The sequence below is a fragment of the Equus quagga genome, chromosome 22 (assembly GCF_021613505.1).
Source record: "Equus quagga isolate Etosha38 chromosome 22, UCLA_HA_Equagga_1.0, whole genome shotgun sequence".
NCBI lineage: Eukaryota > Metazoa > Chordata > Mammalia > Perissodactyla > Equidae > Equus > Equus quagga.
In genome coordinates this window covers 6151226-6178564 of record NC_060288.1, presented here as the reverse complement: position 1 = coordinate 6178564, position 27339 = coordinate 6151226, and the positions used below count along the sequence as shown (strand labels likewise).

Below are 27339 nucleotides of genomic sequence, written 5' to 3'. Positions count from 1 at the left end.
ACTTCAGGATACATATCATTAGCTGGAGTTCAACCTTTGTTTACTTTTTTCTTTTGATATAAAATTTACATAAAATGAAATTTACAAATTTTAAGTGTATATTCACTGAGTTTTGAGTTTGATCCAAACTGCTATTGAGATGTAGAATCTTATTACCCAGGAATTCCCTTTTACTCTTTCTCAGTCAGTCCCACTCCCACCCCCATAGAGGCAACCACTGTTTTGAATTTTTCCCCCCATGATAATTCCAGTCCATTAGTTTGCTTATTCTTGGATTTACACAGGTGGAACCATGCAATGTGTAGCCTTTCGTATCTGGCTTTTATCGTTTGGCATCATGCTTTTGAGATCCTACCATGTTCTTGCACGTATCTGTAGTTTGTTCCTTTTTACTACAGAGTAGTATTCCCTCGTGTGATTATACCATAGTGTGTTTATCCATTTTCCTTTCTTTTTCCAGCTTGATTGACACATAGCTGTCCGTTTTCCTCTTGACGGACATTTGGGCTGTTTCGAGGCTGGGATAAAGCAATGGAGTTGCTTTGAACAGTCCTCTACAAATCTCCTTGTAAATGTGTTTTTGTTTCTTTTGGGTCAGTACCTAGAAATGGAATTACTGGGTCATAGGGTAGTTATGTATTTAGTCTTCTAAGAAATTCCCACACTCTTTCCATTCCCACCAACAGTGTAGGAGAATTTTAGTTACTCCATGTCCTTGTCATCATTTGTTGTTGTCTGTCACCTTAGTTTTAACCATTTTGATGGGTGTGTAGTAGTATCTCCTTATGGTTAAAATTGGCATTTCTTTGATGACTAATGGTACTGAGCAGTTTTTCATGTGCTTATTGGCAATTTGTAGCTCTTCTTTTGTGAATTTTCTGTTCAATTATTTTACCTTTTTAAAAAATTGGGTTATCTTCTTATTGAGTTTTAGGACTTCTTTGTATATTCTGGATTAAAGTCCTTTGTTAGAAATGGCTTTTAAAAAAATCTTTGTTTCAGGGCCAGCCTGGTGGTGTCATGGTTAAGTTAGTGTGCGCTGCTTTGGCGACCCGGGGCTCACAGGTTTGGATCCCAGGCACAGACCTACATACCACTCATCAAGCCATGCTGTGGCGGCGTCCCACATACAAAATAGAAGAAGATTGGCACAGATGTTAGCTCAGGGCCTATCTTCCTCACCAAAAAATATATATATATTTTTTTTCTCCTTGTCTGTGACTTTTCTATTCATTTTCTTAATGATGTCTTCTGGTGAACTGAAGTTTTTAGTTTTTATGAATGCTACAAAATTTTTCTTTTTCAGTTAATATTGCTTTTTATGAGTTAATAAATCTTTGCATACCTCCAAGTCATGAAGATATTCTCCCATGTTTTTCTTCAAAAATATTATGGTTTTAGTTTTTATATTTAGGTCTCTGATTCACTTGGATTAATTTTTGTGTATGGTGTGAAGTAGGGGTCAATGTTAATTTTTTTTTAAATTGGATAGCGTATGTCCTCCAAGTTTGTTCTGATAAAAAGCAGCCTAAGATCCCATTTTATTGCTCCTCCTGCCATCTAGAATCCTTTAATGTATACCACACTAATGCCTGTTTTTATCAAAAACAGAGGTCTACAGTTACCTCAAAGGATGCTGTAGGAATGTTTAAGATTATTTCCTTTTTCATTTATATTATAAAAATTTGTTTTCAATTTAATAAGCAATTTATGAATATGTTCATACAACAGAATACTATGAATCTGTTCAAAAGCTACATATTTAATGATATAAAATGATCTCCAGTGTATATTGTTGAGTGAAAAACTCAAGATGTAAAACAGAATGCGTGGTATGCTACCGCTTGTATGCCTTTTTTGCTTCTTTCTTTGTGTTTTTTGTCTGGTGTGTTTTTTTTCTTTGTGTATGTTTTTCAATTTTGAAGATTTAATATATGCCTAGACTTTCTGGAAGGATACCAGGAAACAGAACAGTGATTGCAAAAGGAAACTGAGCGTTGAGGGATATGGTGACAGGAGAGAGACTCTTTATGTTCTTGTATAGCATTTGTTTTCACTTTTTGTGAGGAAGATCGTTGATGAGCTAACATCTGTGCCAGTCTTCCTCTGTTTTATGTGGGATCCCACCACAGTGTGGCTTGACAAGCAGTGCTAGATCTGCACCTGGGATCCGAACCTGTGAACCCCAGGCTGCTGAAGCAGAGCATGTGAACTTAACGACTACGCCAGCGGGCCAGTCCCTGACTTTTTTTTCTTACCATGCTTAATAAATGTATGTGCTAAGAAATTCAAATTTAAAAAAATTAATGTCATATATTTATCTGGGAATGAATGGTTAAACAGACTCTTGGGAACAAGCAAGAAAGGGGTGACTCAGAGACGACCTGTAAGAGAAACAAGTAGAGAACTAGGAGGGAAGGAAGTAGCCCTCAAAATATTTTTATAGAATAGGGGATTTTAGGCTCAGTAAACTTGTCATTGCTTTCACTGAGATTATTGAGGGGGAAAAAACTATGAATTAAGTTTGGCTACTTTTATGAGTTTTTGCTGTGGTAAGAATGTATATGTATTTATATATATATTTCCTCACAAATATTCTTAGTAAAGGCCTTTTTTGAAAATGTTTAACAAACATGTAGCATCTGGTACTTTTTAAGAAGCACATAGTTGTTCAAAGTCTAATAAAACTAACTAAAGATTTGAAATCTCTGTTGCAGAACAGAAGGACTCAGTGCTATTTGTGTGAATCTGACTATTTTTTCCATGTGTAGCTGATGCTTCAATTTTTTTCCTTTCTTTCTTGCTTGGTTTTTAAGGCTTTGATAAAGTTCAAGAGTTATTTGTATTTTGAGGAAAAAGACTTTGTGGATAAAGCAGAGAAGAGCCTAAAGCAGACTCCTCATAGTGAGGTGAGTCGTGGTCATAAAAATGTCAGAACTAGAAGACTTTGAAGATTGGCACCAAGCACCTAATTACAAAAGTAAGGAAAATGAGGCCCAAAGGGGAATGAAGGGGTTTTTTGCTGACCCAGCTAGCCAGCCACAGAGCAAGCTCACTCCCCCGCCTTCTGTGCTGTGCTCTTTCCGTGGTCCCACGCTGCTGCTTAAGAGGGAGGACCAGGGTGCTTTCAGGAGCACTCTGTAGACAAAAGGGTAAAAACCATGGCCTAATAAGGAAACCTGTAAGCAACTGAGGAAGCAAGTCAGAGAGATTTATTCTTTCTCAGAGGAGGCATCACGTAGAGAGGGAGCAACACTGGAATAGCAGAGGAGGGGACCTTGCTGTGTGACCAGAGGCAGCAGGAGCTGTAATGGCTCATTGAGTGTCCTCTAGAACTTTCCCTACCTCTCTTCCAGGGTTGTTGGACATCGCACAATCAAAGAAGAGCTGGCACATTTGGATCAGCCACAAGGGCCCAAAATAGAAGGGGAAGGGATGGAGAAAAGTTCTGAGCTGGAAACGTTTTTCCATAAAAATACTGTGAATCCTCCTGGGACAATAGTGGAAGTGAATGTAGGAGAAATAAACTAGGGTTCCAGTTGTGTTTAGGAGGAAAATAGTAAAGGTAACAGTTAATAGATCCAAGGATGATAACAGCCAGAAAATACAGCCAGGATGAAGATAGTTCCTACTGGGAAGAAGAGGCAGAGAAAGTTAGTTTATTAAAAGGAGCCTTTTCTGAAGTCTATATATAGTAGTTGAGAGAATATTCAGGATACTTTTGAGAGAGGAAGGACAGAAAATGAGGATTCAGAGATTTTGACAGAAGATCCTAAGAGATTTTCAGAGTAGAAATGCAGAAGTGAGAACCTCATGCAAGGGAAGGGGACAAATAAATAAATAAAGCTTAGAAGAGTATAGTTCCAAGGAATCAGTGGAAGATTGGATTACTTTTTATAAATACAATGATAATAAAAAACAGACCTGTTTGGTGTAAGTAGCGTAGGAATTCAGAAAGCAAGTAAACCTGAAGAGCAACTAGAATAGTGCATGGAAATATGCTCTGAATAATCTCAAGTGTGATACAAATGTACGGTATCGTTACTGCACTAGCTGTGTGCTGTTCTTGGAACCCATTATTACCAGCATGGGGGCAGCACTTCCAAGGCCTTCTCTAAGTGAGTCCTTTTGTAATTTGTTCTGTTTTTAAATTCTGAAGTAAAACCATGGTTTTTGTTTCAGATAATATTTTATAAAAATGGTGTCAATCAAGGTGTGGCTTACAAAGATATCTTTGAGGGAGTTTACTTTCCAGCCATCTCCCTGTACAAGAGCTGCACGGTATGTAGCATCTGTTCATCCTGTGAACAGAACTTGAGGGAAATAGGTGAATGCTTATGACGAAAGGGCCCTGATTGAGTTCTGGAAAGAAATCTGAATAGCCTCAGAGAGATGGGAATGTGTTCCTACTGTTATTTTTGTTCCAAAAACAGTTGGGTGTTGTAGGAAGTATTTGCTTGGATAGATTAAGATCATGCAATTAGTGTGCCCCACACTTTTCCTTTGAATGTCCTGTGTGGTAAATGTTGTTCAACGTGAAGGACGTAAAGTATATACTTGCATAAATCAGTTTGGTGTTATAGATCATGATAATCTACCATCATTACTTAGCAACTGTTGCTTATAATGATTTTTTAAAAAAATACAATCCAGCATGAAGGGAATGATCATTAGAGCCTGTTAGTTTTTTTTTGAAAGTTAGTAAAAAAAAAGAACAAAGTTTCCATATATTTTTAGTCTCTCACTAGCCACCATCAGGGCCAGCCCAGTGGCACAGCGGTAAAGTTCACATGTTCCACTTCAGCAGCCCAGGGTTCGCTGGTTCGGATCCTGGGTGCGAAGGTGGCACCGCTTGGCAAGCGGTTCTGTGGTAGGCGTCCCACATATAAAATAGAGGAAGATGAGCACAAATGTTAGCTCAGGGCCAGTCTTCCTCAGCAAAAAGAGGAGGATTGGCAGCAGATGTTAGCTCAGGACTAATCTTCCTCAAAAAAACCACCATCAAACTAAAATAAGGAAATCTTTAGGTTATAAACAGAAATCAACACAAGTCTATTTTATTTGCTTAATTCTTGATGGACATTAGAGTGTTGACTTTTAACAATATTAATATATATCACTTTTTCCAGTTATATCCTGAATTTCACAGCTATATTTAAAGAGAAAAGTTTCCCATATCACGTTAATTTTTTTACTGTTTTTTTCTGTTTCTTCATGTCTGCTTGAACTGAATTTATCCCAGGTTTCCATTAACTTTGGACCGTGCTTCAAGTATCCTCCAAAGGATCTTACTTACCACCCTGTGAGTAACATTCAAAATGTCCCCGCGCATCCCCAGTGTCTTGGTTACTTCTTGCCATAGTTGTGCTCATCGCTCATTTCTGTTTCTTCCTCCTCCCACAGATGAGTGACATGGGCTGGGGTGCCGTGGTAGAACACACTCTGGCTGATGTCTTATATCACGTGGAAACAGAAGTGGATGGGAGGCGGAGTCCCCCGTGGGAACCCTGACTAGGTCCCTTTTTCTTTGCATACATGGACTTTCTGGGGGAATAATCCTGGGGGGTTTGGTTTTGTTTTTTAACTGTTGCAAATGTTCTCCCGAAGATACTGCAGAACACAGCCTCTGCTGTTAGCAAGTTAACAGGCTGAGTGGGACTGGGAGAGGCTCCCTGCCCTCCCACACTCTTCCCACTTCTGGGGAGTGCTTTTTTGTGTGTGCCATATGCCAACAGCTGCTGACCCTAGGATCCCATAAGCTCTCTGTGAAACTGGTGCTGTACCACCTACCCCACCAACTGGGACTTGTTATCTTACTGTATTTTCTAAGGAGTGAATAATCTTGTCCAAGTAGCTAACTTATTTAAAGACATTTCCTTCTGTGGGCATTGACTCCATCCAAAGAGTGGATGATTCCCAAGGAAGTGGTGGGCCTGTTTCTGAGAACAGCTGAAGTCAACGGCTGTACATTCCAAACCAGTCTAAAAGCTCTTTCTTTTGGTGTGGGTTTGTTTTTGTTGTTCATTTTGAAATATACATTTGGACACTGGGATCTCTGAAACTACTAGGGCTCTAGAACTGTTCTAATTGTGAAGGGAATTTGCTTGCAGCTTTAACAATTAGAAACTCTTCCCAGATAAAACTTGTCGTCAAGCATGTGTGGCATTTTGCTTCCCTTTCAGGTTGGGTTCCTCTTGGTGACAGTGTCAGAAATGTGGGTAGTCTGAGGACAGGGAGCCCACATTGGAGAAAAGAGACAGATTTCTGACTCACATCTCAACCCCTGTCCTGTTGCTTCCATTCTCTCCAGCCAGCTCATCCGCCTCTTTATCCTGTGAAGATCGGATTCTCAGGAGGTGAACAGGAGTTTAAAAGAGTCTGCCCCTGGCCTTCCTTTGAATGTGTGTGTTGATGTGCGCAGGGTGTTTCCTGCCTGCTCATCTTCCTTTGTGATAGCTGATGATTAAAGGACAGTGTTCAGAATACTCAAAACTGGGATATAAGAATGAGCCTTCCCTTGAAATCTCTTTGTGGCTTCCCTGTCTCCCTTTTTAATACATCAGTGGCAATGTTGCTGTCCCAGGATTGCCCCAGAGACTTCCCTGCATAGAACTTTCTGCCTAGGTTAATAGGTAGAGTGGTTCACCACAAGATAGGTCAAATGTTGCCAGGAATCACCATATATTATGCATATGTTATGTTTAAGAAGTTTCCCAGATTTCAAGTGACCGTTGGTAGCTCTGACTAATATATTTTGTCTCCTAACGAATCACTCAGCCTCTTTATTTTGGCTCTTTCACATCTGTTAACAGGAAACCTAACAGAATCAGTATGATCGTAGGCTGAAGTCTCAGCCTGTCACCCCTGGACACCTTATTCATTCATGGCTGGTCTTAAAGGGCAGGTTTGGTTATAAATCTTCTGGATCATCAGAGTTTGAAGAACTCTTAAGAAATTGAGGGTGGTATTATTTAAAGGAAGCTGGAGGTAAATTCTTTGTAATATAAATCACCACATATATAACTTGTACACTCATTTAATTTGAATGATAAAATTAGGTTTTTGTACATTTGGCTTTCATAAATTAGAGGTTACAGAAATAATGATTTTGCCTCTTTATACTTCATATTCGAAGTGTCTGTCTTTTGAGAAGTTCATTTGAAGGGCTCAAAGAATATCCACGCCCATACAGTCCTGTATAAAATGGTTTCTTTAAACAGATCATCAGTGACAACTTATTTTATTCCAATATGAAATTAAACAAGTGGGAAAATATCTCTCCAGTCACCTCAAAGACACAGTGTGTAGTTTGAAGAAGGCAAATTATAATTGAGCTCAAAACCATGGTGTGTGTTGAAAGACCATTTCTTTACTTTTGAAACCAGAGTATGTATTGCTTTACCCATCTTCAAACAAGTGACCATTTTTCTTAGCTGGGAGTGGATGGTAATTCTGTTCTAGAAACACCTCTACAGCTCTCTCTCTCACACTGAAGCTCCTGGAAAGATAAACAGTTTGATCTATGCCCAAAATAGACTGTTCTAACAAACAATCAGAATAAATAATAATACCTCTACCAATTGTAAAATTTCAATACCTCAATAAACATGAGCATTCCCACTACTGCTAATTTGTTTAATAAGCTAGAGCTATGTTTCCAAATTATGTTCATAATGCTCTTAGAACTAAAATGGAAAAGCTTCAAGTGGTAATGTTGGTTTTTCATCCTACTTGCACATTTTAACAAAATAATCCGGTCCCGATTTATATTTTCAAAGCAAAAAGTCTCTGAATCTTGGAAAGGGAATTTGCTAACACCATATTACCCCTTCTTCCAGCCATCTCCTCAAAATAGTAAAACACTGACCTACTAAGCAGATAAAGTGGCAGCCCAAGCCAAGCTGAAAGCTAATATAATAGAATCTGAACTAAAGATTCAGTTCCATTTTTAGGTCTAAACAATCACTACGGGAAAATAAAATTTGTTTTTATCTTGGTAATGCCGTTCGTTCTCTCATATTTGGTACTGTCCTTCCTTTTAATTAGGTAAATAAAAATCCTCAGTCATAATCTTCATCTTGAAATGCTACCAGTTGTAGAGTTTAAGAACTGATGAAGGCTTGTGCATATCGTGGAAATTAAATTTTTATGAAAGATTCTGGTAACTGATTCTAGTCGAATGACATAACTACCCAGTAGTTTTTCCTTTTAATGAGCTAGGGGATTTAGTTTAATTAAAATCTTTGTCCAGGACTCCTTTAGTATGCAGTTGCAATTTACTAGATTTTTTTTTCTAGGAGCAGAATTTTAAAACATGCACAGACTGAAGTTTGTGTGTTAGTTATGATTCTTTATTCTGACTTGCTCGTCTAAGAAGTAGGGAAAGCAGTCTAATAATTAGTTTTGTACTTTTTCATCAAGAAAACTTGGACTAGGCTTTTAGCAGGCACCTGCTGTGGGGAGTTGCTTGTCCAGTGGAGCAGCTCTCTACCTACTTGGTGTAGGAGGGGAGGGTTGCCGGAGCCCCTTTGTAAGACCCTGAATGTCCATACACACTGCCTGCAGAGAATGGAGCTCTTGAGCCCGTAAAGCATGAGGTCCCAGTCCTTGTATTTAGCACCTCTGCACCCCGTATCAGCCAGTAGCATTTTTAAGATGTTTTCAGGTAGACATTAGACCCAGGAAAAAGTTTTACAAATATTTTGGGACCCTTAACCTTCATTTCGTAGCTAATCAGTGAAGAAGCTAGAAGTTTCTTCTAAGAGCCTTGTCCCCATTTTCTTGGTAGTAAAATTTTACCAGTCTGAGTCCTATTACCATACTCTAAACATACTTCCACCCCATCACACTATCCTCAGATAAAGATCTTAAACAGACGTTGAGGCTTCTGGCAGGGATTTTCCTGATGAGCATGCAAGCCAATGCAGCTAGGAACAGTTGGGAGCAGCAAGTTGGTCTTTAACACCTGGCTTCAGGAGCAGGGCTGGACTCCAGGCGCTTGCGCAGATGGTTGGCAAAATCCACCTGGGTCTGTGAAAGGACCTGGTTGATGATAGTCTTTGGCAGCCATCCCTAGAGGAGAGGATAGAAGAATTTGGCCCCCTTGAGGTTGATGTTCCAGTCTAGACACCTCTGTACCCTATCACAGTGTGGGCTGCCTAGGGCTTGGTCTTCCATCTCTGTTTATAGGTGCAACCGTGCAGTCGACCAGGGTTAAGGGCTGCATTACTGCCCTGCTGTCAAGACAAATTTCAACCCTCTTCCCAGCCGGGTGACCCAGAGCTAGTTACCATATCTTTTTTGGGCCTAAGTTTCCTTCTTTCTAAAATGGTAACTATAACTACAGAGTTGAAATTTGATATGAGAGGTAAGATGGAGCCATTTGCAGGCTTTTGAGATGATGGGATAGCAATTAGGCCATTAGTCACGTCTCTCCCTCTCCAACAGTCTGATTCTCTCAAAATGGAAGAGGAGTTTTCCTGATCCGTGTCAGACAATGTGGGAGGGGTAAGAGTCTATTTTTCTCACCACTACCCACCCACTGAGCAATCTCCTGTGCCCCTCACCTTGAGGTCAATGCTGAGCAGCCAAGTGAGTTTGGTCTTTGAGGGACTTCCAGCCAGGGGATGGAGCACCATACAAGTGGGACCATGCTCAGCTCTGGTAAATGAAGAGAAGTAGTCAGGAGGACAATTCAGAGTCCTCTTTTATGCTGACAAGTTATACCTGCCACATTTCTCAAGTATCTTGTCCTCCAAATCTCATCAGAGAAGTATCCTTTGCCAAGGGTGATATTTAACAGTTGGCATGGTTACCAGCTCATTAGAACAAATGGCTGGTTGGAGCCGGACCTGGAACATGGAGGCCTCCTGTGGTGCCTTTTAGTTGCTGGATGACTGGGAGATTGGGGGAAAGGGTCCAGGGTGGTGGCTGGGGCCCCTGGGAAACTCAGGTAGCAGCTATGTTCTGAGTGGTATGGATTATATTTTCATCAATAGTACAGTCGTACCTGTTAAAGCTCAGCCCTACCTCTTATTTTAGAAAATGATTAAGGTTCTTAACCTTTCTGGGAGGGGAGGGACAAACTGGGTATATAAGTAGGGCCAATCTTGCCTTCCTCCCACTCTGGAAAATGAGAATCTTCCTTTGTGAAAGGAACCAAGGACTGGTTTCTTGGAGCCAGGGATTCATCACACAACTGGCAGGTGCATGCCCAGAGGCCTGTGTTAGGAAAGGGAGCTTTTGAGCCTGCTGTCAGGATTACCTGATGACACCTTTCTGCTCGGGCATCTCCTCAAACTGTGTGGCCATGCCAGCCAACACACAGGTGGAGCCTCGGCGCTTGGCACAACGCACACTCACAAAGTCTCGGGGCCCCACAAGGTTTCCTGCTGATTCTGCAGCCAACTCATGGGTGATGACGGTATCTTTTCCAATCTTCTGCAGGACCTAAGGCCACAGGGAAGCAGAATCACTGCTCAGCCAGTGCTCAGGCTAAGGCTCCACCCACAGCTTGCAGCCCAGTCTTTGGCCCGCCTTTCATGCTGGGCTCCCATGGGTCCCTGCCACCCACACCTGGACTCTCCTCACCTTGATCTCCTTGACATTTGGGTTCCACTCTCCCATGGCCTCCATGCGTTCCACAAGCTCTTCATAAAGCCTCTCCATGGGCTGGTCCACCTCCACCTCCAGCCGGAATACCTTGCCCACGTCTGGGACCACTTTACTCAGCACTTTGTCCCCGTTTGCCTGTCAGAGAAACGAGCTCCAAGATAAAGGTTAGACAAAAATATTCCTAGCCTAGGGCATGTAGACAATGCCAGGCAAGGCAGGAAGAGGACCAGCAAAAAGAAGTCTTAGCTAAGCATGAGGAAGCCTGGAACTACTTCTGATTAAGATGGAGTAGGTAATCTTTCCTCCACAAGCCTCATCCATCTGCTGAAGACTTGAGAGGTAACCTGCGGCCCCCTTGGACCCTTTTTTCTTGGTGGTACATTTTGGGTGCGAGTAGGTCCAACTGAAAAGGCCCTTACTCGACTTCAGAAGCTCAAACATCCTGAGAGACACAAACCTGGGAATGGGAAAAGTCTGGTCTACAACCAGTTAATGACATACTTAGAATGTTGAATGGGATCTTAAAGATTTTCTTAGTCCACTACCTCATTTTATACCACAAGGATGTAAGGCCAGAGAAAGTCAGTGATTTGCTCTTAGCTAAGAGCATTCCTAGAGCTAGATCCCAGATTTCTTGACTCTCAAACTAATAGTCTGTTAGAGAACTTGGAGAAGTTTTACCTGAACTTTGGGCAATGGGCAGCATGCAAGCTTTGGCTGAAGATAAAGCCACCAAAGTCTCAATAGAGCCACTGGCCTTTAACATTTGCCTTGTTTGTTACTAGTTCCCAGTGAAGGTGCAGTGCTCAGGAGTAGAGAAGAATATGGCCTCGGGCCATCCGTATTCTAGTCTAGCCCTGTTGCCGGTGAGCCCAGATCATCCCAGCAGGCTCAGCTGTCAGGCGGGCTGAACAGCACAGACACTGCTCCTTGGCACTGGAACTTCTGACCCAGGGTGATGAGGCCTCTAATGAACGCGGAACCCCCATTGCATGGTCTCTGCTGAATGCGTGGACAATGCCTTTGAAGGTTCCAGGATATAGGAACAGTGTTTCTCAAACAGGAGTCTCTAGGATGTCTTTGATAGGGGAAGGGAGTATCTGAGGATATATACTTGGGAAAGGAAAATTCTCGAGTTAAAACAACCTTGCTGCCCTGTGACTACTGCATGAAGCAGGCAGAGCAGAGACCCTCGCTGACCTTGAGGATGGCGGTGGAACAGTGAGGAAGTGCAGTCCCTCCATACCCACCCTTACCTGCTGGTTCTCCTCCTTCCAGCCCTCCTGGTTGCTGAGGATGCCCAGGGCCTTCTGCATTGCCTCCTCTCCCTGCTGGATATAGGCCAGCTCCTGGTCGCTGTAGAGAGTGTCTTCTAGCTGAGAGCCTAGATACACACCCAAGGAGAGAACCAGCTGCCTTCTGGTCCCCTAAGCCTCCCACAAGCTTACATCCTTTTGATCTCTGGATCTGCTCTTTCCTCTGAAGAGCCATAGGGTCCAGTTGGCAGGTCAAGTTAGACACGTCAGCTGCAGGCAACGGGAGGGGATCTGGCCTTGAGGAACTCCATTCCTATCCTCTCAAAGTGAGTGAGAAAGGCCTTGGTGGGGTGGGGTAGGAGAAGGAACCTGAGCCACATGCACAACGTTTGCACCCCAGAGCCTCCTGCCACTGCCAGAATCCCAGAAGCCTCAGCACTTACCAAGCAGAGAGCTCTGACGCCGAACCTGGTTGATCCACCCACTCTGGGTCGGGCCCCCAGGTGCCCGCCAGTTCAGCTCCTGGCCAATGGCCAAGGCAGCTTGGTGCCTCAGCCCTGCGGGGAGGGAAGAAAACTGTTGCTTAGGAGGAAAGCCCTTTAGAGATGGATCATCCCACCTGTTTATCTTGTCACAGATAAGGAAAGTGGCTCAGCAACACAGATTCCTAAGCAGGGACCTGAACTAGAGTCAGGTCAACTCCCAGTCCAGTGCTCATTATACTGCATCAGGTGCCTCCAGGGCCAGGAATCTACTGCCTTCCTTCTGGCCGGGCAGGCCTGGTCCTACCTGGAGGCAGGGGCTGCACCAGAGCCTGCTGAAGTTTCCTTCTTGAAAGGGAGAGAGGCTTTGTTCAAGCAACCAGAAAAATTCTGCTATTGCCAGGAGCCGTGGCTACATCATTTGATCGGCTGTTTGACAGGGTCCAGCCGATTAACGCCGAGGGGTGCAGGGTCGCCCCTTGGTGAAGAATAACCGGCCAGCCCCTCACATAGTTCTGAAACCTGTTCTGCTTCTAACTGCCCTTCATTCCTTTTCCTTTCTTAACCTCCAGTTTTCACTCCTTTGGGTGGCTGCTTGGGAGGCACTACCTCCCGGGAGAATTAAATATAGTAAGAGAATGTGACCACCTGCAGGTAACTTTCAAGATATTTTTCTGAGAGCTAATTTCATTTGATGCAGTTAATTAATGGAGGAGCACACAGTCCCTTTGGAGACAAGCAGAAAGGAATCCTGCCCAGATAAGATGTCGAATTAGGTTTATGGCCTCCATCTGGTTAATGTTTCCTTCTCCCTCCAGTTCTTTGTCTAAATATATATATGCATCGTCCTTCTAAGTTTGCTGGTTAATTGGATATTCAAGAAGTATCTATATATTATTCTTGACCTTCTGCTTTCTGTTAAAATGTTATAGAGGTTTTCTCCTAAAAGCAATAAATAATAAATAATTGATGAGTAGAAGGGCCAAGGGGTGCAGGGATGCCCCTCGGTGAAGAATGGCCGGCCGACACCCCTGATATTTTCTGAATTATATGCATGCTTTCTATCAAGGTTATGTCTATACTTATTTCTGTTTTTCATTCTTGAAGATATATAGTTTAGCTTAGCTTTTCAGCCCTTTACTTTACTAACAAAATGATATTTTCTCCGGCAGTGTGCTTAAGGGACTGTTAGTTCTACAATCTAAAAGACAAAGGAATGCTTTCACCCCCTAAAGGGCGCGGGAATGTAAAGATGTTTAACTGCCTGCTGAGAATGCAAATAGCCCTGGGGATAAGATACCCTGGAGTCGCCTTTTGTTCCCATTAACCATCTACACTAATGGCGTAAATGATTGAGGGAGGCAGGGATGGCTCCCCCAGGATGTAACCAGACAGACTGCTGTCCTGTCCGGAGGCCTGGACCTTCTCTCTTTGATTTAACTTTACCATGAATTACAATAGATGTCTAGGTACCTATCTCTTTTAGCTCAGAGGCAACAAACACTAGTTAATTGTGGAGAAGACTACCATTAACCTTATGCTCTATAGAATAGAATGCTAATAAATATTCTTGTGCTCGTTTTTTACTTCCTTATCTCTCTGAGAATATTTGTAGAGCTATTTCTGTACTAATCTTGAAAAATATATAAACGCCACTTGTGCACAGTAAAGCTGGACTTGCTAACACCAACCCAAGTCTCACGTCCTCTTTATTTTCCCCTCATTGCGCCGACGCCGTCCATCCCTCAGGAACCTGGACTCAGCTGGGGCGGGACTCTGGCATGCTACAGAAGGAGAATTAAAGACACCTGTGCCCTCATGTCTGCATAGCTGCTAGCAGCTAGGGTCCTTTGCATGAGTACCTGCTCAGGGTGCCACTGGAGTCTGAGCCAGGCGAGTGGATCTAGTGAGAACAGCCCTACTGCTGGGTGCAGGGTTTTAAGCATGGCTCCATCTCACTAGTAGCTAGTTCAACACTGTGTCATTGGAAAGGACTTGTTAAGTCCTTGTGAACCTTTCAGCGACAGCAGCAGATTGACTCAAATGACCCTGGGTCCTGATTAGCTCTACCAAAGTGGCCTTGGTAACTGGTTTCTGCCTCCTGACTGTGCAGTAATAACAAGACCGCCTGCCCGCCTCACTCTCTCTACCTCACTCTTTGCTGCCTGGCTCCCTCTCTTTCCTCCCCCTCTGTTCCCTGCCCCTGTCTCAGGCTTGCCAACGCTCTTTTTGGAGTCAAGGCTTACTCCTGCCTCTACCACCAGCTAGGACTTTCCTGCTACCATTGGTACCAATCCTAGAGGAAGGCAGTCAGGAAGAGTTCAAGAAAGATTGGAGCCCTGAAGGGGAGACCAGAAATTACAGAATCTAGAAGGGACACAGGCATCTTAGCATCCAGCCCGGTTCTTCAGGTGGGAAAATTGCAGTCCCGAAGGGAAGGAATTTGCGCAGGCTCACCCAATAAGAGGCAAAACTGAGATCAGAACCTGAGTGGACTGCCCCCAGTGCAGCACTTGCCCCACTAAGCCACCTTGCCTGAGAGCTCCTGGTCGCCAGCCGAATGCCCCTTCCAGAGGGCACTCACCCTTCATATTGCGCACATGTCTGTAGGAGCTCCCAGCGCACAGCTTAAACGTCGCGAGGAGCATCGTTTCCAGCCGCGGGCGCAAATGTAGCAGTGCTGTTGCTGCTGCTGCTATTGCTCCTACTCTCAAGGGGAGCTTCTTCCAGACCTCCTGAGCCTGTCAGGATCTGCTTCTGGGTCCTGCAGCTGTGGCTGGGAATGTGTGTTCGTCATCTTAAATGCCTCAGCTGAAGGCTGTTGCTTCATCATCTAGAGATAAAAAAACCATCACTCACCGTACAAAGGAATGGGTCAGGGATAAAGGGATAAAGGGATAAAGGGATTGCCTCACACTGCAGCTTTGGCCATTTGTGGGAAGCGTGGCAGGGGAGGGGGGAGGTTGAGTGCCAGGCACCAGTCGATGGAGGGGAGAGAAAAAGCAGCAGCTGAGGTCAAGGCAGTTTAGAAGAAAGCATACACCATCTGACAGTGGTTCTCAACATGTGAGTCCGGCTTCCAATGCAGATTGCTAGCCCTCATCCTTATAAACTCCAGATTTACCAGGCCTAGAATGGAGGCTCTGAAACCTGCATTAAAACAATTCCCAGGTGATTGCCGTGCAGGTATTCTGGGAACGGCACTCTATGCTTTGAGAAACACTGCCCTGGGAGTGCCCAGGGTATCTGCTAAGAGAACTTAGCGGGTCAGAGCTGGTAGAGGCCATCCAGCTCCTGGATGAGGAGCCTGAAGTTCAGAGAGTGGAGATGACTGGTTCAAGGTCAAACAGCTTGTCAGCGGCAGGGCTGGGACAACAACACACGTCCTCTGACTGTCAGTCCATCTTTACACGGTTCCTCCTGCAGTCCCCAGAAACTTAGTGTTCAATTATTCTGTTCAATTATTTACTCATCCATTTATAAGCAGCCTTTACCAACGCCGTTTCCAGAGTAGTTCCCTTCTTAGGCGTTTGTGCTGGAGCAAGGATGATCCGTCAGGGCTGAGTCCTGAAAGCTCGCAGAGCAGAGGGTAGAATTGGCCAGAGACACAAAGAGAGGGGACCAGGGCCCGGCCATGCCCCGCACCCTTCCGCACACTTTCCCTGAGTACCCTCAGCTGTGCAGGCTGCACCACAGGCCTCGGCATGAGCTGAAAGATTGAAAAGACAAGGTGTTGGGGTGCTCACTCTGCAACTGAGGAGAAAGGAGTTAACATTTCTCTGGATTAGGGTGAAACTGTGCCTTGTACCCACAAGGTTAACATGGGAAACAACCAGTTTCTGAGCTTGCCTTGCAGAACAGCAGGAGGAGCGCTGATAAGAGAGGAACTTGCTGACAGCCGCCTACCTGCCTATGGATCTCGCAGGAACTTTGAGAAGCTAAAATGACTGATTGTAAACTTTAGACGTCAGAGACTGAAAACTCAGTACGTGGAAGACAGAATAGATAGTCACGCGTGTGCGGAGAACTTCAGCCCCAGGGCCACATGCTTCCCCTCCCCGCCCTAAAACCCCAGATAAAAACCCTTGCTTGTGGCTCTTCCAGGAGTTCAGGATTACAGCATGAACTGCCCATTCTCCTTGCTCAACACTTTGCAATAAAATTCCTTTCTTGCACTACACTTGGTGTCAAGATTGGCTTGCTGTGTGACGGGTGAGTGAACTCACTTCAGGTCCAATATCAACTCCAGACTTTGTACTCTGGGGGCCCTGTGCTTTAACCAGGGATTCAAGGTGGCCACGTCTCCTCTACAGTTCCCAAACTGTCACCCAGACCCCGTGAGGGGATCCCCTCCCAGCCTGCACGCTGGTCTCTGACGAAATCTTTTCCCTTTAACGTTGACCTTGAGGTTGCTTTTAAGCCAGATTCAGTGGGAAGGATATTGGGGGTCAAGAGAATCACACTGGATTTGCCCCTGACCCAGGGCCTGTCTCCTGTGTGAGAGAGTTGTGTGTCCTGTCACCACTGCATGGAGGCAGGGGGAAGGCCTACAAAGAGGGGAGCAGTAGCAGGTCCCCACTGACTCTTGCTGTCTCCCTCACTCCAGAAAGGAAGAAAGGCACAGGACCTGGCTCAGAGCCAGGCCGCGGTCCTGGAGCCCATACAGAGAAGGGTGAGTCCCACACCCCCCATTTCAACCCCTTCCCAAGCAGCGTGATGGGTCCAGCAACCCAGAGAGGCCCTTGTCCTGGGCTCCTCCCTGAGCAGTGGCTGCCTGGGGGCTCCCAGCCCATCCCTCGAAGCCCCCTAAGGCCTGTCCTCTGCTTGAAGCCTTCCTTGACCGCCCCGACCTTCTGGAATGACTCGTTCCTCTGACTTACAGCCTTATGTCTGTACCACTAGAAGGCACCATCTTAGTCCTGATTTGTGTTATCGGTTTGTGTGAGTGTGGTTGTCTCTTCTGGGGAACTGTTCCTCCCCGAGGCGGGTGCCAAGTCCACTTCCCCTCCCAGCACCTGGCTCCAGGCAGGGCACAGAGCAGGTTCTTGCTCCTCTATTGGGTGACCAACTGGGGAAGCCGCTGGGGGTGCAGGTGCGTCCTTTGACTTAGGAAACCTGCCTGTAGGCTCTGTTTACAACCTTGCAGAATCCCAGAAGACGGCAAGGGGCGAGGCTCCAGCCTGTGCCAGGAGCCCTTTGCCTTTCATTGACACGGACAGAGAAGGTGCAGAGGGCGTGCTGAGAAGCCTGGATGCCAGCTACCCTCCCTGCTTGGTCCACGTGCGCCATCATGCACATGTGTGCCTCAGGGGAGGTGGTGGGGAGGGGGTTATTATGAGATAGGACATGCAGATAGTGTTCAAGGTCCCGCTGTTGCCATCCTATGGAAGGTTATGGCCATTGTGAGAGGGGAGGAGGTGGTGCGGGGAGGACCGGGGCATACAACTGTTGCTGATGTCAGAGGCTGCCATCAGCCATCAGGGAGGGGGTGCTGGTGACCTCCCCCGGGGCCAAGGCTCTCTTCTTCTCTTCATCCTTTCCAGGCTGAATGACTAGTTAACTCTCACTGTCCCTCTGAGCAGTAAGGTGGGGAGAGCATCTGGGAATTTCCTCTGGTTCTGGAGGTCATCTGTATCTGGCTTTGCTTTTTGATGAGGGCAGAGCCCCTAAGGGAGGAGACCAAATGGACGCAGCAGGCCAGGAAGGAAGATAACCAGGGATCCGGCGCAGGGAGTGCAGAGTGCTGGAGAGGAAGTCCCCAGGGTCAGGGCAAGGAGCAGGGCTTTAGAGCAGAAAAGAGGACTCCGCTCATTCATTCAACAATCCTTTATCAAGTGACCACTGTGTAGCTCTAGACTTATGAGGAAAAATGAACTGTAAGACCCAGTATGGGGAATCGTAGAGCAGCTGAGGAGTTTTGGAAGTACAGAGGATCGAAGACTTAATTCCCGGGGGGGAGAGAGGAGTGTTAGGGAAGACTTCTGGGAGGAAGCGACGTTTGAGCTGAGTGGGGAAAGTACATCAGGAGTGAGCCAGGATTGAGACAGAGAGAGGACAGGGTGCGGGTGTTCCAGGTAGAGCAAATGGCCAACGTCACGGAGAAAGGACTGGAGGAATGTTTGTAGGGTGTGGTGGGAAATGAAGGCTGGAAAGAGAAACAGATGGCAGAGTATGAAAGGTGGGCATGAGAAGATGCCTCTGCAGGTTCCTAGGATGCTGAGACTGAGAGTTGAGAAGGGGGACCTTGAGCTTTTCTGGGCCCTGGCTCAGAGGAGGTGAGTCCTGGGCAACACTACTTACTTTTTGATTTACTGGACTGGCAGTGTTGGGATGCTGTGAGCTGGAGTGGAGAAAGCACAGGTTTTGTGTTCAGACTTCCAATCCTCGTTCCACCACTTAGTTTAGGATTGTGAGCCTCTCACTTCCTCAGTCTGAACTTCCTTTTCTGTAAAATAGGAATATGTTTTCTCTTTCTTTTTGTAATCCTCTCCGGGTGGTTATAAGGCTTAAATAAGGTAACAATACATCAAGAGCCCACAAAATAAAGTCCGGACTTCTTAGCCCATTCTCCGGACCCTCCAATGCTCACCCTGGCTTTCTTCGCCAGCAATGCTCAGCACGCTCCCGAGGTGTCTGCCTACAGTCTGCCCATGCATGCCTTCTCCACGTTCAAGGTAGCTCCCAGTATTCTCTCTCCTCCAGTGCTTCCTTTTGGGCCCCACCTGACTCTACTCTTTATTTTTTTTTTTAATTTTTTTCATGGATTGGAAGATTTAATGTTGTTAAGATTGCAACACTACCCAAAGTAATCTACAGGTCTGACGCAATCCCTATCAAAACCCAACAGCCTGTTTTCTTCTCTCTTTTTTTTTTTGAGGAAGATGAGCCCTGAGCTAATATCTGCTGCCAATCCTCCTGTTTTTTGTTTTTGTTTTTGTTTTTGCTGAGGAAGACTGGCCCTGAGCTAACATCTGTGCCCATCTTCCTCCACTTTATATGTGGGATGCCTGCCAGAGCATGGCTTGCCAAGCAGTGCCATGGCCACACCCAAGATCCGAATTGGTGAATCCCAGGCAGCTGAAGCAGAATGCGTGAACTTAACTGCTGCACCACTGGGCCGGCCCCATCTTTTTTTCCTTCAATTATTTTATTGAGGTCATATTGGTTTATAACATTGCATAATTTCAGGTGTACATTATTATTTATCAGTTTCTGTTAAGACTGCATCATGTTCACCACCAATAGTCTAGTTTTTAGCTATCACCATACATATGTGCCCCTTTCACCACCCCCACCCCATCCCCTTCTGGTAACCACTAATCTGTTCTCTTTGTCCCTGTGTTTATCTTCCACATATGAGTGAAATCATATGGTGTTTGTCTTCCTCTCTCTGGCTTATTTTGCTTAATATAATACCCTCAAGGTCCATCTATGTTGTTGCAAATGGGACAATTTTGTCTTTTTTTATGGCTGAGTAGTATTCTGTTGTATATATATTTATATATACCATGTTTTCTTTATCCATTCATCAGTTGATGGGCACTTGGGTTGCTTCCACATCTTGGCTATAGTGAATAATGCTACAATGAACTTAGGGCTGCATAAGTCTCTTTGAATTGTTGATTTCATGTTCTTTGGGTAAATACGCAGTAGTGGAATAGCTGGATCATATGGTATTTCTATTTTTAATTTTTTGAGGAATCTCCATACTGTTTTCCCTAGTGGCTGCACCAGTTTGCATTCCCACCAACAGTGTATGAAGGTTCCCTTTTCTCCACATCCTCTCCAACATGAGTTATTTTTTGTCTTGGTAATTAGAGCCATTCTGACAGGTGTAAGGTGATATCTCATTGTAGTTCTGATTTGCATTTTCCTAATAATTAGTGACGTTGAACATCTTTTTGTGTGCCTTTTGACTATCCGTATATCTTCTTTGGAAAAAATGTCTGTTCATATCTTCTGCCCATTTTTTGGTCAAGTTTTTTTTTTTTACTGAGTTGTATGAGTTCTTTATATATTTTAGAAATTAACCCCTTGTCAGATATACGATTTGCAAATATTTTCTCTCAGTTGGTGAGTTGTCTTTTCATTTTGTTCATGGTTTCCTTTACTGTGCAGAAGCTTTTTAGTCTGATGTAGAACTATTTATTTTTTTCTTTTGTTTCCCTTGACGGAGTAGACATGGTATTTGAAAACATGCTGCTAAGACCAATGTCAAAGAGTGTTCTGCCTATATTTTCTTCTAGGAGTTTTACAGTTTCAGGTCTTACATTCAAGTCTTTACTCCATTTTGAGTTAATTTTTGTGTATGGTGTAACACAATGGTCTAGTTTCTTTCTTTTGCATGTGGCTGTCCAGTTTTCCCAACACCATTTGTTGAAAAGACTTTCCTTTCTCCATTATATGTTCTTGGCTCCTTTGTTGAAGATTATGTGTCCATAGATGTGTGGTTTTATTTCTGGGCCTTCAATTCTGTTCCATTGATCTGCGTGTCTGTTTTTGTGCCAGTACCATGCTGTTTTCATTACTATACCTTTGTAGTATATTTTTGAAGTAGAGATCGTGATACCTCCAGCTTTGTTCTTTTTTCTCAGGATTCCTTTGGCTATTTGGGGTCTTTTGTTGTTCCATATAAATTTTAGGATTCTTTGTTCTATTTTCCTTAAAAAATGTCATTGGGATTGGGATTGAGATTGGGATTGCATTGAACCTGTAGATTGCTCTTGGTAATATGGACATTTTAACTTTGTTTATTCTTCCAGTCTGTGAGCATGGAATATCTTTCCATTTCTTTATGTCTTCTTCGATTTGTTTCAATAATGTGTTATAGTTTTCAGTGTATACGTGTTTCACCTCCTTGGTTAAATTTATTCCTAGGTATTTTATTCTTTTTGTTGCGATTGTAAATGGGATTGTATTATTGACTTCTCTTTCTGCTAGTTCATTATTAGTTTATAGAAATGCAACTGACTTTTGTAAGTTGATTTTGTACCCTGCAATTTTGCTGTAGTTGTTGATTATTTCTAATAGTTTTCTAGTGGATTGTTTAGTGTTTTCTATATAGAGAATCATGTCATCCACAAACAGTGAGTCACTCTACTCTTTAATTAGAATTCAATACTTTTTCTTTTGGGCCCTCTCAATAAACGTTTAGCACAGTATCAATAAGACTATTGCTGGGACCGGCGCGGTGGTGCAGCAGTTAAGTGCACACATTCCTCTTCGGCAGCCCGGGGTTTGCTGGTCCAGATCCTGGGTGTGGACACGGCACCGCTTGGCAACCCATGCTGTGGTAGGAGTCCCACATATAAAATAGAGGAAGATGGGCATGGATGTTAGCTCAGGGCCAGTCTTCCTCAGCGAAAAGAGGAGGATTGGCAGCAGTTAGCTCAGGGCTAATCTTCCCTCCCCCCAAAAAAGACTACTGTCCCCTGCCCCGACACACATCTTTTTTTAACACTATTTTTTAGAGCAGCTTTAGGTTCACTGCTAAATTGAGAGGAAGGCATAGAGATTTCCTATATTGGCCCTGCCCTGAAATATGCAGCTCTCCCTATTTTACACGTCTGTGAGCTCTATAAGGACCTGTAAATGCCATAAGGACTTGGGTCCTTTCCAAGTTTTTGAACCCCCAGCAATTAGCACAGTGCTAGAGAATTAATAGATACTGAATAAATGTTTAATAAAGTTGGAAAGTGTACAACCTGGTACTTTGGAGATTAGCAATAAATATAGATTTTCTTCCATCTCTTAAAGGTGGCTAGCCTGGAGGTGAGAGCAAACCCTGGACTGCTTATAGGGTATGCGCTTATTTAACAGGGGGAGAGTGGAGTGTTTTCCTCCGAAGGGGCCATTGTGAGACCGCAGCAGAAAGTTAAGGCAAGTTTGACTTGTTGGGCTTGAGGTAATTATGCATGACCTCCCTTTAGAGTACCTTTTATGTAATCCAGCACTTCATTCCTCTATCTGAGTTGGTCACCATTATTCCACAGGTAACACTCTTATTTGTACAAAGGAGGCTCTAAGTATAAGTTCATTGAGGGTGTGGAATCTCTCACAAGAGTCCAGCACAGTGTTGGGGATTCAGCAGACGATAAAGCTGACACTGACCCCTCCTTCTGTGCCAGGTACTCTTCTAAGCTCTTGACACGTATTAGCTCATCTAGTCCTTACAACCACCATCCGAGGAGATGGTACTATGATTATCCCTATTTTATGGATGAGGAGCTTGAGGCGCTGGGTAAGCAGCTTGACTAAGTTTAGAGAGCTGTTAAGTGAAGAAACCAGGATGCAAAAATCAGGCAGTCTAGTCTGTGCTCTCGGTTATACAGCTTAACCTTTTAAAATCTTATGTTTCTCTCTGAAAAACAGGGCCAATGGTTGTCTCTTATACCTGGCATACAGTAGTCACTGCACAAATTTCAGGGTGACAAAAGACGACTCAACTGTTAGATTATATCTGATTCCCTAGTTTTCCCTTCACCCTTCATTTCCAACAGGTCAGCCAGCCTGTAGGTCTCCTTGCCCAAGCAGTTTGGCAGGGAACACAGAGTTTTCTGTCTCTCATAGTCTTCTAAACCAGAACAAACTAAAGGTACATGGGCTGAATTTAACTTCTGGATATTTTATTTGATCTGTACACTCTTTTGAGGAAAATTTGAATTAGTTGCCAACATTAACTATAGGGACAGAAAACAGATGAGTAATTGCCAGGGGCTGGGGAAGGAGGAAGAAGTTATATTCAAAGGGGCAGGGGTGAAGGTTACATAACTATATGCGGCTGTTAAAACTCATAGAATTGTACACTAAAAAGAGTGAATTTTACTGTGTATAAATTACACGTCAATAAAATTGGGTCTTAGAGATGGTTTCCCAGGCAATCTGGGTTTCTGACGTTGAGACGTGTCCCGCATTGAGCTCTCTTCCTTTCACTCCTAGCCACTGGCTAGCAGGTGCCCCACCACCACTCAATTCTCTGTTTCCAGAGCAGTTGCACTGGAGGCCATTTTTTACCCCAAGTGGCAGCAACTGCTACTGAGTGGCTGGAGTTAGGGAAAAAAAGTTTTTTTTAAAAAGGAGAATTGGTAGAAAATAGGAGGCTGAGCGGGGGAAAAAGAGAGGCAAAGCAGTGAAATGAGACAAGAGGAAATAAAAAAAGACCTGATTTTCTTCTCTGCTTCGAAGTAGACCTGGCAGAAGCCAAGGAGTAGACGACTGGACAGTCCTAACTAAGGTGGACCAAGCCAGAGCTGTGGGACAAGCAAGCCGCAGAGATGCTGTGTTTTCTAGGGCTGTTTTTCTAATTCTTTCAGGCTAGAAGATCTTGGGGAGGGGACAGAAAAATTTATTTTTGATCTTGGATCACTTAACTGGATACAAGACCTACTTAGTTGGTAAAAACAAGCTCCCACGAAGCAGTCCCTTGCTCTCCTTATCCAGGGGATCCCTGGAGGGGTGATGTGCACCATGGGGGTGGGACACTGTGGTTGGGAGAACAGGCTGAAGAAGAGTATTTGTTTACTTTCAGCAACCCTGACAAGTCCTCCCCTACCCCAACCCCATGTTTCCCTGGGATGCTCTGCCAGATATTTTTACACCAATTATGTCCAACCTGGAAGGCTGTGGTCTACAGTGAAGGCTGCCCGACAGTAGGAGAACATCTCCATATTCAGTGTAAGGATCTCTAATACTCAACTCCCGGTTGCTCAGTGGGTCAGGTGTCCTCATCTTTTGGTACCTTACTGGTCTCCGAAGTATCTTGGCTTCTCAGCCTGAATTCACTGCATGCCCCCATCCATCCATCCATCTATCCATCCTTCAGTTCAACAAACAGATATTGAGACCTAATACATGCCAGGCATCAATCTAGATGTGAGAATACAGGAGTGAGCATGGCAGACAAAAATCCTGTCCTTAAGGGTTTACCTTTTAGTGGGGGAGTGGAGCGGATAGTGAAAAAGTAAAGTTTATGTCAGATTGTGATACTTGCTGTGGTAAATAATGAAGCCAGAAAGGAAACAGGTGGGGGAGGGGGTGTGATTTAAAAGAGGTAGTTCGGGAAGGTGAAATTTGAGCAGAGATCTGACGATTGTGAGGGAAGGAGTCACGCAGATATCTGGGGCGGGTGTGTTCTAAGCACAGAGAATAGCAAATTCCAGCCCCATCCAGGGCACAGGTGATTTTCAGGGGCTGAGATGAAAGATGGGGAAGGGACATGTACTTTTCTTTCCTAGTTGCAATAAGCATATAACAAATTACTACAAACTAAGGCAGTGTTTTTCAAATGTTTCTGACAGCTACCCAGAGTAACATTTATTTTATGTTGCCAATATCCATGTACATGCATCTAACAAGTTTCACAGACAGCCTAATTTTATTATATGTGATGCACTCTATTTTCTATTTCAAGTTAAAAAAAATGCTGGTTGTAACCCACTGAATTCAGTTCAAGACCTCATAGACTGCAACCTGGGTTTAACCAGGTTGATCATGGTCAGCCTCATTGGAAAAACCTTACCTCTCTCAGATTTAACATATTCCTAAGAGGTTGGGTGTCATCTTCAGGAGTCAGTTGCGTTGGTAGAGCATGTGTGCCTGTGAGCTTGTGTTAGGGATGACATTGCTGCTCAGCTCACATTAACTCCAAGGTGACAGCTCAAACTAGACTCTCCTGCTAGTCTTCCCTTGATTATAGCAGGGTTGGTTCAGCATTAGAGTACAGGCCTGCAACATCCACAACCAGGAAGCCTTCTTCCTACCTCAGTGGGGATGCTGGCTCCCAGAGGCAAAGGAAGCTGGATGGAGCTCTTTTCTTGTAGCATGACTTTTGGAGGGTGAGAAAACGCCCCACAGGTCTGTACATACATACCCACATGTACATATGTGTAATTTCTTTTTTTGTGGGGCGGGGTGGGGCGGGGTGGGGCGGGGGTGGAACAGTTCCTTAACTGCCTCTAATATTTCTTGCCAGGTACAATTCCTGAGATCCACGTCTTCAGCTGTGCAGTGCTGCTGCGAATCTCATGGATGGCTCCGAGGGCAGAGGTCGGGAACTGCCCAGAGCAGCTGCCTGGTGCGCCTGCTCTGCCTGCTGACACCACCTGCTGTCTGCACTGCGCTCTGCCTGGGCCTGTCAGCCTATACTCTTGGGAGAAAGCTGAGAGCATTCTCCAGCCTTCTTCACCTCTGTGTAGTGCCTTCGGGCTTCACACTGACATGGCTGAGGCCTCCACAAAGGACGGTATGAGGGTGTCTGGCTCCACTAAGTATCCAGAGCCTGCTGGGAGCTTATCAGAGGGGGCGAGGGGAGCAGATAAACTTAGCTAAGAATATGCAATGTAAGGTCAAGGGCCAAGGAAAGAGAAAAAGCACAGCTGGAAGAGTAAGAGAGGCTGCCAGACTCAATTACATCTGAATAAAGATGGCCAGGACAGAGGCCTCAGGGGATCTTATTTGTCTCCCTTGAAAGCAGTCTCACGGGAACCACTACGGGAAGAAACTGTTAAAGATAAAACAAAGGTATGAACTGAGATTGAATCTGAGGTCTAAAAACAACGGAAGAGAGTACCAGCAGTGGTCCAGGAAAAAGGCACCAGATTCCAGTAAGTGCAAAAAGCCTGGGGTGGGCAGAGCTGAGGGCAAGCCATTGTGCTGGGCAGCCCAGAGACTCAGAGGAAGATGCAGGTAGTCTAGTCTCATCCTTTAGGTCCAATTCTTAGCTGTTGCCTATGTGACAAAGGTCTGAAAGCAACGATCAAAACCTTGCTGTAACTTGGAAATTCTTGACCTACTGTGGAAATTAACTCTCTTTTCCTCTTTTTTAACATAAGAATAAACCATAACTATTGTTACTACATTTGGAATTCTGTTTGAAGGAGGCTGAACAAACAAGATAACTAGAGTGAATTGAAATCTCTGGAAGGTATCAGATGTTTCGAAACAGTGGTGCTCAGAAAAACATGCTGTAATCCTGTTGACCCTCAAAGAATATCTTGTAGTTTGCTGAAGTTAGCCATGTTTTTCAAAAGTTGCTGATGGATTTTTCCCTTTGTGTAGGTAGTTAGTGACAAATTCTGGCTATTAAACAGTAAGATGAGAGGCAAACACACTAGATAAATCATTAAGTCCAACTATTTCTTCACAAATTATCTACTTTAAAACCAACCCAATGAAGAATAGCTCAGCAGTCGAATGGTTTAATAGGCATTTCGGGCAGTTTTAAAAACACCCGAGCTCATTAGATGTTAAGTATATTTGATACCATAAAATAATTCAGACATGGGAATTGGATATAAACATCTTAAGAAAAGGATGTCTTTGCTCAACAGACTATAGGAAGTAACCATCTGGAATAATTCTATGGTTAAAAAACCTGAGAGTCAGAGAGGATAACTGACTTGCGCAAGCCCAAGGTGTTAGAGAACACATTCAGAATTTTAACCTATGTCTCCGAACTCCTGGTTCAGTACATTGCCCACTAAACCACACTGCACTCTCTTAACGGACAGTCTGTTACGTGTCCTATGCAACCAACATCATCCCAGAAAAGTGGCATCACCGTGGGTTGTCAGCCAAGACACATGCCGACCAAGAATAACCTAAATGTATCAGTCACTGAAGCCCATTTTATTTGTGCCCCTTTTTGATGATAGCATGAGAGGCTCAAGACTAAATCCAAAGGACTACAAAACCTAACTGAATTAACGGGAGATTTAGAGAAAAATCACCTTGGTAAAGTGGCGGATCTCATGGGGATGTAGGTCAGAACAGCAGGTAACGCAGGAACAGCAAGCACAGCAGAGATGCTGTTTCTCAAACCTGAAGCTTCTGTATCATAAGGAACTGGAAAAGTTCACCGAAAGCTCCTTTCTCAAGCCTGAAAATTTGTTTTCTTTATCAGATAAAAACATGCAAAGGGAATAAGGGAGGACTCACAAGATATTTAGCATGAAAATATTCCTTCACAAGTAACTAGCAACTTGGAATTG

General features: G+C 44.3%; 2 protein-coding genes across 6 annotated transcripts in view; one reads left to right on the top strand and one right to left on the bottom strand.

Annotated features, from left to right (window-relative positions):
- The window catches only part of ASH2L (ASH2 like, histone lysine methyltransferase complex subunit), a 32422-nt gene extending 24802 nt beyond the window's left edge, over nucleotides 1-7620 (top strand). For 2 of the 5 annotated variants that reach the window (XM_046648846.1, XM_046648849.1), the window contains 4 exons: nucleotides 2817-2909; nucleotides 4183-4281; nucleotides 5243-5302; nucleotides 5404-5589. In XM_046648846.1, the coding sequence (XP_046504802.1) occupies nucleotides 2817-2909; nucleotides 4183-4281; nucleotides 5243-5302; nucleotides 5404-5511 (360 nt within the window). In that variant the 3' untranslated portion in view covers nucleotides 5512-5589. The other 3 variants (XM_046648848.1, XM_046648847.1, XM_046648850.1) reach the window with 3 other exon arrangements.
- A 149-nt stretch (nucleotides 7621-7769) lies between these two features.
- STAR (steroidogenic acute regulatory protein) lies at nucleotides 7770-27288 on the bottom strand. Its single transcript, XM_046648853.1, has 9 exons — nucleotides 27079-27288; nucleotides 18653-18797; nucleotides 14937-15185; nucleotides 12314-12427; nucleotides 11871-11998; nucleotides 10591-10749; nucleotides 10265-10449; nucleotides 9567-9660; nucleotides 7770-9072 (listed from the first exon to the last, which is right to left on the bottom strand). The coding sequence occupies exons 3-9, from the start codon at nucleotides 14998-15000 to the stop codon at nucleotides 8959-8961; spliced, it is 858 nt and encodes a 285-aa protein (XP_046504809.1). The 5' UTR covers nucleotides 15001-15185; nucleotides 18653-18797; nucleotides 27079-27288; the 3' UTR covers nucleotides 7770-8958.
- Nucleotides 27289-27339: the final 51 nt, after the last annotated feature.